At 38.5% G+C, this 14,405-nt stretch overlaps 1 protein-coding gene across 1 annotated transcript in view; it reads left to right on the plus strand.

The window, feature by feature from the left end:
* The window catches only part of PGM5 (phosphoglucomutase 5), a 74,986-nt gene that overhangs the window by 14,152 nt on the left and 46,429 nt on the right, over positions 1 to 14,405 (plus strand). Inside the window, exons 5-6 of the mRNA XM_068928257.1 lie at positions 2,486 to 2,676; positions 3,328 to 3,482. Of these exons, the coding sequence (XP_068784358.1) occupies positions 2,486 to 2,676; positions 3,328 to 3,482 (346 nt within the window). The remainder of the gene's footprint in view (positions 1 to 2,485; positions 2,677 to 3,327; positions 3,483 to 14,405) is intronic.

Raw genomic sequence — 14,405 nt, forward strand, 5'->3', positions numbered from 1 at the left:
TGATCTTTCATAATAAAAAAGAAGTGAAGGCATATGTGTCCAATAAATGTTTTCTTTCAGCATTTGGAAGCAAGCAGCATGAGGTCATCCTACCATGTGAAGATGATGGAGAATGTTGCAGTGCATAGTAAACCAGAAGGTTACTAGACAGTCTCTGCTAAGGGTAAATGCTGCAGGATTAGTAAGTTTGAATAAGTTGTACATAAGATTCCTTAAAGAGTTGGCTGAGACCTCTGTCTCACTGATGTTAATTGTTAGTAAATTTCAGTGTACTGGGGGCAGGATGGAAGAAAGAATTATAGAAGACAGCAAGAGGACTAATTTTGTGCCAATATTCAGAAACGATAAGCAGTGTCACTTGGAGAAATGTATGCCAGTCTGACGTCACTCTTGGGCAAAATCATGGACAAATTAGTAAAGATTTCCATATATAAAGATTTTAAGGATAGAATATAAGTAACTTCATTCAACATTTTTTTATGGAAAACAACTGTCATCAAACAAATCAGGTTTCGCTCTTTAATGAGATTACACAGACTGATAAAGGAAACTAGTTGGACTTAAAAAGCTTTACAAAAGCTTATTATCTAGTACACTCACTGTTCAAAGGATTATAGTGGGCATGCAGTCAATATGAGCACCCAGTGCCAGGCTGTGGCAAAAGGGCAAATGGTGTCCTTGAACTATGAAGGGGGAGCAATAAGGAGGGGACTGTTTCAGTGTCATGTGCAGCACTGGAGGGAACATTACTGAACGAGTGTTTAGAGCTCTGATGTCCACATTATAGATGTGCCACAGAATCTTGAAAAATTGTAGAGGTGGTAGAAAAGATCCATAGTCTGTTTCAGGGGTTAGAAAAAGTGCTGCATGAGAAGAAATTTAAATGATTGAGTTTGCTTGCTTGATTTACAGGGTGTTAGAAAATTATCTTTATGACTTTGTATCTTCACAGAAAAATAGTCATACTATAAATGTGGTAGTGTATACAAGAGTATTTGCTTATACAGCAGACAAAACTGTTAGAAGAGCCAGTAACGAGAAGTTGAAGACAGACCAATTTAAACTGAAATGTAGCACACCTTTTTAAGGGTGACAGTGATTAAGTGCTAGAGGAATCTACCAAAGGCAGTTGGGATTCCTCTTTTCCTTCGTGTCATCAGATCAAAACGCCTTTCAAGATGGTATGCATTAGCCAAAGGTGAGTCACTAGCCACAATAGAGTTCGAAATATGTGAATATTAGAGGCCCACATATATATGAGGTTAAACTATACCTTCCAAATTTTAGTTTAGCTTTTCAACTCTGAAATATGCTTTTATGCATTTGACATTGATAGTTTACCATTGTCATAGAAAAGAATGATTTGTGAAGAGTCTACTCTTGAGAAGAACCTGAATGATTGAGTGCTGCGTGTTTTACAGTATTGGCATCTACATTTTCTTGAACACAAGTTTCTCACACAGGTCAACCTCAGGGTACAGTTAGCAAGATTTTTGAGTAGAGGAAGAGAGAGAGAGAGGGAGAAAGAGAGAGAAAGAGAAAGAAAGAAAGAACAAGCAAGCATTCATGAGTTTTTCACCCCTGAATGACCTGCTCCCATTTGGTTCAGGGATGCAGAGATCTCTGTCAACTGACAGAGACTGGCTGGTCTCTCTTCAGCCACCAAATGCACAAATGCAGACTTCATACAGATCTACCACTACAGTTTCTCAGTAGAAAGAAAGAACTGGATTGTGGGATTGAACAATGTTCCTTACAGTTGCATAGTGACTGCATTTCTATGTTCTATGTTTAGGAGGCTTTTTTTTCCTACGCCAAAATGAAATGGATTTTTATATTTAGAAAATGATCATTAGATTTATTTAAAATGAAAATTCATTTGTGAAAGGACAGAGGATAGAGTCAGTTGTAAGAAAGTTGTTATTTATTATCTACCTGGCAATAACTAAAATGTGTTAAAATTCTTGGGTGGACAACCCTGTTGTAATTTACTACCAATTAGAAGGCTGAGGCAAGCTTACTCCAATGTGTATTCCCCTGCTGTTCACTTTATTTGCTAATACATAGCAAACTGCTTTTCCATTCCAAGACAGATAAATTAGCATCTTTTTGGTTTTAATAAGGAAACTCCCTAAATGTTAATTTCTGTTAATAAAGTTAATGTCCTAAAACCCTAAATGATAATTTCTTTTACTAATAGTGGGTAAATGAAACCTGCATCTTTCTCCATTCAGTTATTACTTTTTCACCTCCGCTAACTGGGAACTATGTTTTTGGTGCTGAATTGTCAACTGATCATTCATTTTGGGGACTATCACACACTGTTCTGTGAAATAATAATTTTTATTTTTAGGACTGATGTATAGAATTCCAGAAGTTATGTTTTGCATCAAATCTCCATGGTGCTGTGAAAATCTAAATGTCAAGCATATGCTCTTGCAATTGCATGGTATATTTCTTTCTTTTTTTTTTTTTTTTTTTTCAGTTATGGGACCTTATGTGAGAAAAATCCTGTGTGATGAATTAGGAGCTCCTGCAAATTCTGCAATAAACTGTATTCCTCTGGAGGATTTTGGTGGACAGCCTCCTGATCCCAATTTAACTTATGCAGCTGCCTTGCTGGAGGCTATGAGAGGTGGAGAGTATGGATTTGGCGCTGCTTTTGATGCTGATGGAGTAAGTATTTTGGTCTGTCTGAAGGTTTTACCATAGATGTTGTTTTATCTGAGGTCAGAAATGGGACATGTAAGTACAACTTTTCACTTTTCAGTAAGCCCTCAGTGCTGAGGGTGATATTACTTTCAGGCACAGATGATAGCATTTGTATCCATAAATCAGACACATATGGTATAACTTGTCCCTGCAGCTGACTGCAAATCCATCAGGATGTGAATCCAGAATGAGAATTCTTTTAAACATTGGCATGATTTTTTCCTGTATTGATGTAACACATCTCCTCCCTGGGCAGAAAAAAAAAGACATATATAAATGATGGGGACCAATCATAGTAAGCAGTAACTAAGTGAAGTCAGTTTTGGCTAACATCATAAACTGAGTTTTTTTTATCTAAATGAGGTACTGAATCATAAGTTCTGTTTGTTTTTATTTTTCTTTATGTCTTGTTACCAGCATTATAAACAGTAATGTGCTACAGGAATAACTTTCTGACCTGACAGTGTGTGAGAATGAAAAGGCAATGAAGAACAGAAGCTGTTTTCTGTTGTTAGTAAACAGAAATACCCTCCTACTCCCTGCCCAGGGTGTATCATTACCTCTCCCCAAAACATGGGATTTCAGATGCTTTGTTGAATTTCTTGTTTTCTTCAGGACCGCTACATGATCCTTGGCCAAAACGGTTTCTTTGTTAATGCATCTGATTCATTGGCAATTATTGCTGCCAATCTGTCTTGCATTCCGTACTTTCGTCAGATGGGTGTTCGAGGTTTTGGGAGAAGCATGCCTACCAGCACAGCCCTTGACAAGTAAGATAAAACGTTTATTTATGCTGCCTTGTTTTTGACATTAGTTGCTTCCTTGTCTTGTAATACATAACAGTTCCAAAATTGTGAAGTCTTTTGGTAAAAGCTTCTGATTTTCATAATCTTTATGTGCTTCACTGTTTTAATTAGTTTCAAGGATATTTTGACTACATTCAGACTAACTTGCCCAACCTTTGCTTGCATAAAAATAGTTAAATTCAGCCTGAAAGGTAGATGAATCGGTCACATCCTTTTGAGAGTAAAACCACTGGCTGGTAATTTCTTTTCCAAATAACTGAAATCTTTTTCTTAGTGAATAGTGGTTTACAGCATAATCTGGCGGCTTTTCTTATGAAAGCCATGAAAGTTAGAACGGGTAAAGTGCTAATTCGGTACTAAATGAACATTTTAAAAAGTTATTCCTGTTTCAACTAGTTGAATCACAGAATGGTTGAGGTTGGAAGGCACCTCTGGAAATCATCTATTCCAAACCCTCTGCTCCAGCAAGGTCACCTAGAACACGTTGACTAGGATTGTGTTCAGACAGCTTTTGAATATCTCCAAGGAAGGAGACTCCACAACCTCTCTGGGCAACCGGTGCCAGTGCTCAGTTACCCTCCCAGTAAATAAGTTTTTTCTCATATTTAGACAGATCTTCCTGTGTTTCAGCTTGTGCCTGTTGCTTCTTGTCCTATTGCTGGGCACTACTGAGAAGAGTCTGGCCCTATCCTCTTTCCATCCTCCCGTCAGATACTTATACATTTAAGTTATTGAAATAAAATTTAACATTTATTATAATAAAATATTAAATTATTCCCAGAAGGAATTTTAAGCAGTCTTCAATACCATTCCCAATTCCAAGGTAGATTGAAAGTATGCTTAAGCTATTTCTGACAGATATTTGTCAAATCTGCTCTTAAAAAATCCTCTGAAAGTGCCTCCCACATTAGCAGCTGAATTTTGAACAAGTGACATCCAGGCCTAAATTTTCTATAAACTTCAGCATAGGAGAATTAAGCTAAATCTTACTGCTTTAGGTTTCCTATATGCCAAGAACATTCACAGAGATAATTGTTGTATCTCAGTGTTGGCCTGATTGCATAGATTTACTAACACAAGAATGGTCTGCTGCCCCATCGCATATGTATAAACAGGAAACAGTAATTTAAAAATGAAATGTAACTTGTTTGAAAAAATTGATTGCTGTTTGACAAAAACAAGGATAATAGGCTGTTCTTCTGTTCAGGGAATTTCTGAGATTTACTGAATTTAAAGCTAGCTTCTTCCTTGAATCTTCACAGAAATGTTCCTTACTTGTAGGTCGTATGTTTTAAGGAAACACTGTTAGGAAGGATTTTGTTTTATTTTATCTAGGCTGTTTAGAGATCCAAAAATCTTATTTTTTAAGTGAAAGCTACCATTACAGTGAGATACTATAAAAAATAAATGGAGACTCATTTTGGACGTACCACCTAGGATACTCACGTTCCTGAAGGACTTGAAGAGACAATGACATTTAAATATATTTGCCTTTCCTTTTTCCTAAAATTGGGCAAATATGTTAGATAGTATGACTGTACTGAAGTCCTCTTCAATAACACTGTGACTAAACAGTTGTCACAATAGACTTATGTTGTTGACAATGTTTACTTGACCTGCCAGAGCACAGATGGTCCCATGGTGATTACTGCCTTATTTAGTTCTGTAGAGCTAAGGCTGATTATTAAATACAATTGATAATGATGAAAGGATGTAAATATTTTCCCAGCCTTTCTTACAAATGTTTATTATTATGAAGTTTACTCTCTGTACTGTGATTTTTTTTTTCTCCTTTGGTTTTGTGGTTGTCTTTGTTTTCCTGAAGATATAAGTTGCACGTTTTCGAAGTTGGTCACTTTTGTTTTGTGACTCTTCATTTAGACTCAAGACAAACCAAAATTCTTGTGTTCCCATAATAATGTCCAGAGATTAATGTGACTTGATAGCCACGGTTCTTTAAGTTGCTTAACTCACGCCTTGAAGAACTCAGCTTAGACCTTAAACCACAGTCAGTCAGTAGCTGATCCTTGGCAAGTGACTTTTTCGACATATAGGCTAGCTAAATGCATCAGAGCACTGTTGGCAGTATCATAAACACCTTCTCCAAAGTTTCACTGGATAAACTATGGAGCCGTCAGGTCTTCTATGATTCCCAGTGAAGCCCACCTTAAAGGACTGCTGAACTTGCTAGAAAGATGGTTGTCTGTAAGAAGTATTTTTCATTAAATCTGTAGACTGTCAGTGTCTGAAATCCAATATATTGCATGAAGGAGTGACTAAGAGAGAGGCTTATCCTCAGTATAAGTTTGATGTTGAATGGATTCAAATTTCATCTACGTATATACAAAAGGGAAAGTTCTGCTAGTGTTAGGTAAATCTTGCTGTGGGACAGTAGGTGTAGAAGAATACATTTAAGACATTCTTGCTTCCATTCCCAGGGGCTAACTAGCCAACTTGAAAGAAAAAAAAGAAATATGGATCTTGTGTGTTGCCTTTTTCAAGGGCAAAGATGCTCCCTATGTAACGAGGCAAAAAGAAAAAGCAAGACTGAGCAGTTCTACATAGAATTAGCACACCAGCGTAATGTTAGTATTCATACTGTAAAATCCCAATCTGTAGTTCTGCAAGGGGAAGGGAAACAGTTCCTCTTCAAGAATGTGATGGTTGACATCAGGCAGATTTTTATTCAATGTGAGGGACTGCACTCTCTCTGTGTTTGCTGCTGCATATCTTACCTTCAATATAAGTGTATTCTGAGTGCAACATTCAAAAAAGGGTGGGTAACACACTACTTGCTTAAATTCTGCAGTAAATTTCTGGTTATTGCTTACAGCTGTATGTTTCTTGGTCCCTTTTGTTCCTTTCTGATGGGCTGATCTTTGCTGCTGCAGGGACAACTGTCACAGAACCACACTGTACACCTATTTGTAAAGCTGTTTGTGAGCTGATGCACTGGAAAGAAGGCATGTGGCAATTAAAAAGTACACTGTCAATATTAATCCTGGCAGAAAAGATGGAAATGAGCACAGTATCAGAGAATCACAAAATAGCTGAGGTTGAAAGGGACCTCTGGAGATCATTTAGTCCAACACCCCTGTTTAAAGCAGGGTCCATTCATGGTTGCTCAGGGCCATGTCCACTTGGGTGTTGAGTATCTCCAGAGATGGAGACTCCACAACCTCTCTGGGCAAGCTATTCTAGTGTTTCACCACCCTTACAGTAAAAAAGGCTTTTCTCGCGTTGAAACAGAATTTTTTGTGTTTCAGTTAGTGCTTATTGTCTCTCATCCTGTCACTGAACGCCCTGAGACAAAAAGTCTAGCTCTGTGTTGTTCACTCCTCCTCATCAGGTATGATCTCCTGAGCCTTCTCTTCTTAAGGTTAAACAAATGCAGCTCTCTCAGCCTCCCCTCATATGACAGGTGTTCCAGTATCTTAGTCATCTTCAAGGCCCTTCATTTGATGTGCTCTAGTATGTCCATGCTTTTTTTGTACTGAGGTCCAGAACTGGATGCAGCACCCCAGATATGGTCTCAGAAGTGCTAAATAGGGGGAAGTAATCACCTCCCTTGACCTGTTGTCGATGCTCTTCCTAATGCAGCTGTCTTTGCCACAAGGGCTCATTGATGACTCATGTTCAACTTGGTGTCCACCAGAATCTCAGGGCCTTTTCTGCCAAGCTGTTCCCAGCCTGCCATCCCCCAGGCTTTACTGGAGCGTGGGTTATTCCCCCCTAGATGAAGGACTTGCTGTTTCTCTTTGTTGGCCTACATGAGGTTCCTGTTTGCCCATTTCTCCATCCTGTTGAGGTCCCTCTGAATAGCTGCACAATCAACTGGTGTATCAGTCACTTTTCCCAACCTTATGTCTTCTGCAAACTTGCTGAGGATGCACTCTATCCCATCATCCGGGTCACAAATGAAAACATTAAACAGCATTGGCCCCAGTATCAATCTCTGGGGTATACCACTGCTGACTGGCCATCAGCTGGACTTCATGCTACTGATCACAACCTTTTAAGCCTGGCAATTCGGACAGTTGTTAATCTACCTCACTGTCCGTTTATCTAGTCTGTATTTCATCATTTTGTCTATAAGGATGTTATGGGAGACAGAGTCAAAAGCCTTGCTAAAGTCAGGATAAACAACACCCATTGCCCTTCCCTCATCCATACAGCCAGTCATCTCATGATAGAAGGCCATTGGTCTGGTCAGGCATGATTTTCCCTTCATGAATCCATGCTGACTGTTCCCAGGCACTTTCTTGCCCTTCATATGTTTGGAAATGGTTTCCATATTATTTACTCCATCACCTTCCCAGGGATTGAGGTGAGGCTGACGGGCCTGTAGTTCACTGGATCATCCTTCTTGAAGAAAGGACTAACATTTTCTTTCTTCTAATCCTCGGGAACCTCTCCCACTCACCATGACCTTTCAAAGATAATTGAGAGTGGCCTCACAATGACATGGCCAGATCTCTCAGCTCTTGTGGGTGCATCCCATTGCGTCCCAAGGACAGTATGTCCAGTTTGCTTAAATGTTCCCCAACCTGATCCTCCTCTACCGAAGTAAGCCTTCCTTGCTTCAGACTTTCCCACTCATCACTCTTCTCATTCTTGTCCTGAGAAGAAAGCCCTTGTGTCATATAGTTTTAGTTACAGTAGAAAATATGAATTGTTAAGGCACAACAGTGAAAACTCTGATTGATAGTGAAAGCTTAGGTGGATATAGGTTACAATAGGCTTTGAGAACTCCCTCAGACTTTCCTGATCTGGTAAGATCAGAGTTCTGTGAGTACCATAAGAAGGCCATTTCTGTAATTAACAGATACTTCATATTTATTATTTGAAGTCAGCAATCCATGATGTGTTCTGTCTGCTAAAAAAGTGGTAGAATAAATCACTTTAGTAAATGTTAATTCAGATTGTTAAGTGAATCTTTTTTCAAGTTGTTTTATCAGTATGAATTCTAAAGAGCTGTGGGTTTTGAATTCAATTGTGAGATTTTTTATCCATAGCAAATTTTGAATTCTGCATTTCATAATCAAACACTTATTCAATCATACTGTGTTTTGCTGGTGGCTTAAATTATACTGCTGAAGCAAAATGCATATGATTCTTGTAGTTTAGTTCACAAGGTGAACTTCTAATATGTAGCAATCAAGGGTTTGCCTTCCTCTGCCAACTAAAATTATCCTGCTGAAATAAATTCTAAAGAACTTCCAAATAGTGATTTTAATTTAAAAAGTAACGAAAAAGGTTTTGAATAAAATGTTACAGGTTGTCATCTGACTTTAGTTGTATTCTGCTCTTTGCAGTGTATTTTGCATACTTCTCTAAGGCTTCTTGGCTCTTGCAAAATTGCCTTAAAATAAAGTTGACTGAAAAGGAAATGGCAACATTTGTAAAAATAGGTGCACTAGATTAGCAAAAACAGTACTTGGAAAAAGAAAATAAAATTGTGCTGTACTTGTTAATTCTCAGTCTTCTTGAAGAAATCAGGAATTGCTAACTTCAAACACATCTAGCTTGGATTTAATAGTAGTCACTATTTCATAACAAATTAAAATTCTATACAACTTTTCCAAAGAGTGGTTACCAGCGCAAAACACAGACAGAGATGGTCAAAAGGATCTTACGTATGAATGAACATTCCTTAATTCTTGTTCATAAAACAAAGATTACATGGATTCTGCAAGGCATGCTTCATTGTATTTGATGATGTAGTCACAATGTTTCTGGAAGATCACTTCCTAGGTCCCCAGAACACCACTACTAAGTGAAAAGATGTAATATGATCAATGTCTGCAAAATGAATCTTCCTATTGTCATGTACTCAACTGTTTTTTCTGGCTGGCTTCCAGAACGGGAGAGACCGGACAATCCAGACCTTGGTAATAAGAGTGGGTCTCATGGGAGGGAATTGGCTCAACAGAACTACTGTCTTCTGAGGTCATAGGGCCTCTTTTCTGAAGTCTCTCCTTGAGAGCAAAGGAAAACCATTATGTCCTTTTATGGTACATCCATATTTCATAGCCTCAGTTTACACTAAATCATTGTACTGGGGCTTTTACTTCAGCTATGCAAAAATCATACATAGTGCTTGAAAGAAAGGATTTAGAAAATCTGATGATTTGCTTTGCTCACTTGTGTGAGTGAGGATGTGTTGTTTAATCACTATGCATTTTTCACTGTGCATTATTAAACTTTAAAAGAAGGAAGCAATAATCCAGAGAATGTAAATGTTGCTTAGGGATGTAGCACTAACAAGTGTGTAGTGAATTACAAGAGAATTTGATTAAGCTGTTTAACATTGACATGTGTTTGCTTGAAGTGACTGCTGGAATATACTAGCATGTACAGAGTGTTCATGCTAGGAGAGTGTAACAGTTGACAGGAAACATTTGTTTTATTAAGATCCAACATCAACAGGATTGTGGCAGTAGGTCTCTAGACTTCAGACTTGAATTCTCTGGCAATACAGGCCCTTCCATTGGTGTTCTTTCTCTTGTGGGGAATGTGAGGCTGTGTATCCTGAAGAAAATAGTTATCTCCACTAACAGATACGCACCACTCTTTGCCATTTAAAACACAGTCATAATAGAAGGAAACCACACTAGGAAAGCAAGCTAGTGGCCTAGGGCTTACTGTGCGATGTGAAAGCCAAGCTGTGCATATGTCTTTGCACAGAAACTGATAGAGGCTGATGAGGTGGGAGGAAAGGACGGTTTAGCTTTCCCATGGCGGTGGTTCCCACAGCCTGGTACCAGCAAGAATAGTGTCACTTGGAGTCTATGCGCTAAACCTCAGGCTCAGCCAGTGATACAGCCCCAAGAAGACCTTCTTTCCCCTTGAAGCACGGGACCTTTCTTACATGCTTTTGTTAATGTTGTCCACTGTAAGCCCTTCTGCTGCTTCTGCATGTCCCCTAGTTCCCATCATCCGGTCTGCTCATGCTGCAGGGACTGTCATGTGTAGGATTTAGTGTTCCTGAAAGCAGTTTGAATACATGTGCAACGGCATGCATGCACGGTTGCATTGCTGTGATCCTGTTAGATCTTGAACTCCTGAGAGCAGGTAGGAATGCAAGAGAGCACACAGGCTGCTGGAAGGAATATTACTCCATCTTTAAATAATCTCCAAACAGTTAAGAAAATAGAAGTTACATAAATTACTGGCACATGGAATGAAATTTTTGAAATTGAGTTCTCTGATCTGATAGTTGCCCTGCTGATTCTAATAGCTCTGCTATTTCATTCAGGATTGGCTGAATAATCTCTTATGGCAATTATTAGCCATAGCCTACAGTGGCATAGCTTCATTAGGCATGTGCGTTCATAGAACAGCATACAGCTAGGTGGATCTTGTTACAGAGTTTAAACATCCATCTACCCAGAAGATCTACAAGCAGAACAGATGCTAATAAACATTGTATGTCAAAGGGATTATTCTGAAGGAGTAAAGGACCCAGGCCTGCAAATTGTGCATGGTGCAGTGGATAGTCCTTAACTGGGGTGGGGAATGAAGAGTCTTTCTAATGCTGCAACTTGCTCTGAGTCTCAGTGGAGTCAGCTGAAAGGATGAAATTCTCTAGCTTAAACAAGGTTGAAAAGGCTTCATCTGTGCTATTACAAGTGGTCAGAAAACCTGATTACAGCATATTCCCTTGACTCTGTTACGCCATGATTTCAATTGGATGTTTAACTGTACATTATTTCCTATTTGAAGATTTTCTGTAATATTTAATGAAGGGAATCTATTCCAATATGTTAAGTATTAAAAGAATTATAATGAAATCTGCCTATTTATACTCAGCTAGGTCTAACTCAAACAGATTTGGTCTTCACTCTGAAAGATTTCAAGTACGTTATGGACAAAGGGGTTAATCAAACCTCAGCTCGTCTTGAATGATGGCATAGAGCCAAATACTGTCATGAATTAAAGCAGGTTAACAGGGGAATTGTGTCAGTTTATGTAAGCAGGAAATATGGCTTATAGTGAGATCACTATAAATAAGAAAGTTGTGGATGGGGAAATGCAGGCCCATTGCTTCCAAAAGTGATCTCCAGTTTGGGAACTATCAAGTTTTCATTCCCTGCTTTAGATATATCTGTTCTTATTTTCAAATGGTGCTGAGCACCGCTAGCTTCCATAGACCTCATTTGGATTAGCAGATGATTAGCATCTGTGAAAACTGTGACATTTGCCAGTGGCCGTTAGTTTTCCTTAATTATACACCTTGTTTGAAAAATGAAGCCTAAATGACGTCTGTAAAGTCGGACAAGTCTGCAACCAAGCAAAGAGTCAAGGCTGACTCAAGGTTTCCTGTGCTTTAATCACAGGCAAAACTGAAGCTTAGTCCTTCCTCTGTAAAGATTGAACAAAGTTTTATACGAGATGAATCAATGAACAGGACTTTTTATCTCTATTTAATGAGCAGTAGTAATTAAAGAAGCACGTAACACTGAACGGCCATGGAAAACAGCATACCTACGTTCCTCTTGTGCCTTTTTGATTGTCTCCTTGAATTTTTCATTTATAAATACTGTACCGATTTTTTCTTTTTTTTTTTTTTGTGACTCTGTAGCGTATTGTTTCTTTGCAGCCATCTCCTTTTCTTCTGTGTTGTTGGTCATCTGTTTCAATGACAAACTGCATGCAAGAAGCAGAACAGGTTCTGGGCATTCTTTTCTCAACATGAATGTCCTCTACTATTGAATAGTTAGGGATTCTTCCAAAATAAAGACTTCTCCAAGTTATAAATACAGCTTTCTATCTGGGTGATACAGTGTTTACTGCTGTGACTGTGATATATTCATGTTATGCCAGCTGTGATCTCGCTCTTTTATCTTCTAATCCTTCAGTAGGATAAGTCAGTCTCACTTTCTCTTATCTAGAATAGGCTGGCTGTGGATTTTTTAAGACACCTCTGTCAAAACGAGTCCATGTCAAATTAGATGGAACAGAAGAACAAGTGGAAGGTCTGCTCTGCGAAAGATGACTGCATAAAACATTCACAAATAAAATTTAACACATTTGGCCAAGTTTTTGAGCGCTGTGTGCTGGAAAATATGTTTAGGATTTGTAATTTGTAAATAACACCGCAGTATTAAAAATAGCCTTATATGCCCTCTGTATACTTGTATACCTGCAAAAAAAAATGGTAGTTTGTCTGTCAAGTATATTATAGAGCTAAATGTTTCATTTACAGGTAAATGATATATTTGAAAAACTTTTTGGAGAAAGAAGAAACAGCTGTCATTACAAGGCATTGATATCCTTTCATTAGCTATGTTCCTTAGTTTTATTTCTACAACATGCTTCCAATCTAGGTGTTATCCTCTCATTCTTGGATGCTTCCTAAGCAGTGATGGTGATGTGTCATTGCAAATGTTTTCAGAGATACCTTTGAGGAGATGATTCCGCCTCCTTTGATGCTGGATTTGGTATGCTTTGGTATAATGCGGTATATTTGACTGCAGCAAGCCTATATTTTTGAGTATCCAGTGTCTCATTATCCTAGCCTATACCGACTAAAACATTCCTGCACTGTGATCCTGACAGGCGACATCTCAGATATATGTGCGGCCTGTTTTTTCCCTCCCTTCTTCTAGAGATTAGTTTTCAAGCAGGCATGATATAATTATGCTCTTTCAGCCAGAAACACTCCTTAGATTGCAGCTGCAAACCAATAGCCTGTCAGATTGAGAAGAACAGTTCAGCAGTGTGAGATTCCACATAAAAATGGAGCTCCTACCCTCCTTCAAAGGAGCGTCTTGAGTTTTTCTTGACAGCATTATGAATAATAACAACAGCTGTAACGAACCAAAGATTTCTTTAGTAGCTGTTAATGTTTTCGCCACGGTCCTTCCTCCTCCTTTTTCATAAAAGGGAGAACATTTTTTCTTCATTTTGGCAATTGTTGTCTAAATTTTAATCATATGTTCTGCATGAAAGGAGAATAACATGGAGGTAAGAGTCAAAAGTCTTTCTGTGATGAGTGAGGAAGAAAAGTATTTTGGGATCCAACTCCAAAAAAGCATGTGATATCAAAATTTAGAGTGATTCCTACCCTCCCTCTTTAGTCCTAGAATTTCTTGGATTTGTCTTACTCCTGGTGCTAATGAGCTCAATGAGGTCTGCTTGTACAGTTTGGACGGTCTCTACGGTTGGAGAGAGCAGGTTTTGGTGCTTGGTGGGACATAAACATACTGTATAAACCTGATCCACCTGATTAAGAAAGACTTCTTTTTGCAGTTTTCACAGGCAGTCAAGTTTTTATCTGGGTTTATTGTGCCACGCATGAGAAATTAGCCAGGAAAAATAAGCTTTTCATGAACTGCTCTGAGCAGGCCTTGCACTGTACAGGGACAAGTGTTGGTTAATAGAAAGTCTTATTGCTGTACCTGTCTTATGTCTCAAAAAGTATAAAAATATGAATAAAGGACAGGAGTTTGTACAAACAGGAAATCGAGAAGTGTTTTAGTTGAAGTAATCCAAGGAAGTTAACAGCAAATCGGTTACAGAAGACTTTGTGACTCCTAAAGTAGAGCTTAAAATAAAAGTCCTTTTCCCCCCGACCGGCTTACACTGTCTTATTTTGGGCTTCAAGCTAGAAAGGCTCTCGCACGGATTAGCATGCCTGAACGTGTTTTGTCTGTGCTGAACAGCACAGCTGATTCAGTCTGAGAGCAACCTCTCCCATCCAAGGACTTCTGCTGAAGGGTGACCCTCGTAGGGGAGGTATCCTGCTGTTAAAGATGACCTTGTTTTCGGCACAGAATTTCAAAATGGTGTGTTTAAAATCCTACTTCTTAAATGTATTTCTTAAAGCATAGTCTTCTGCTCACTTACTTAAGATTGTTTACAAATTATGAAGACAGGAAACTG

This window comes from Struthio camelus, chromosome Z, assembly GCF_040807025.1.
Source record: "Struthio camelus isolate bStrCam1 chromosome Z, bStrCam1.hap1, whole genome shotgun sequence".
Classification (NCBI taxonomy): domain Eukaryota; kingdom Metazoa; phylum Chordata; class Aves; order Struthioniformes; family Struthionidae; genus Struthio; species Struthio camelus.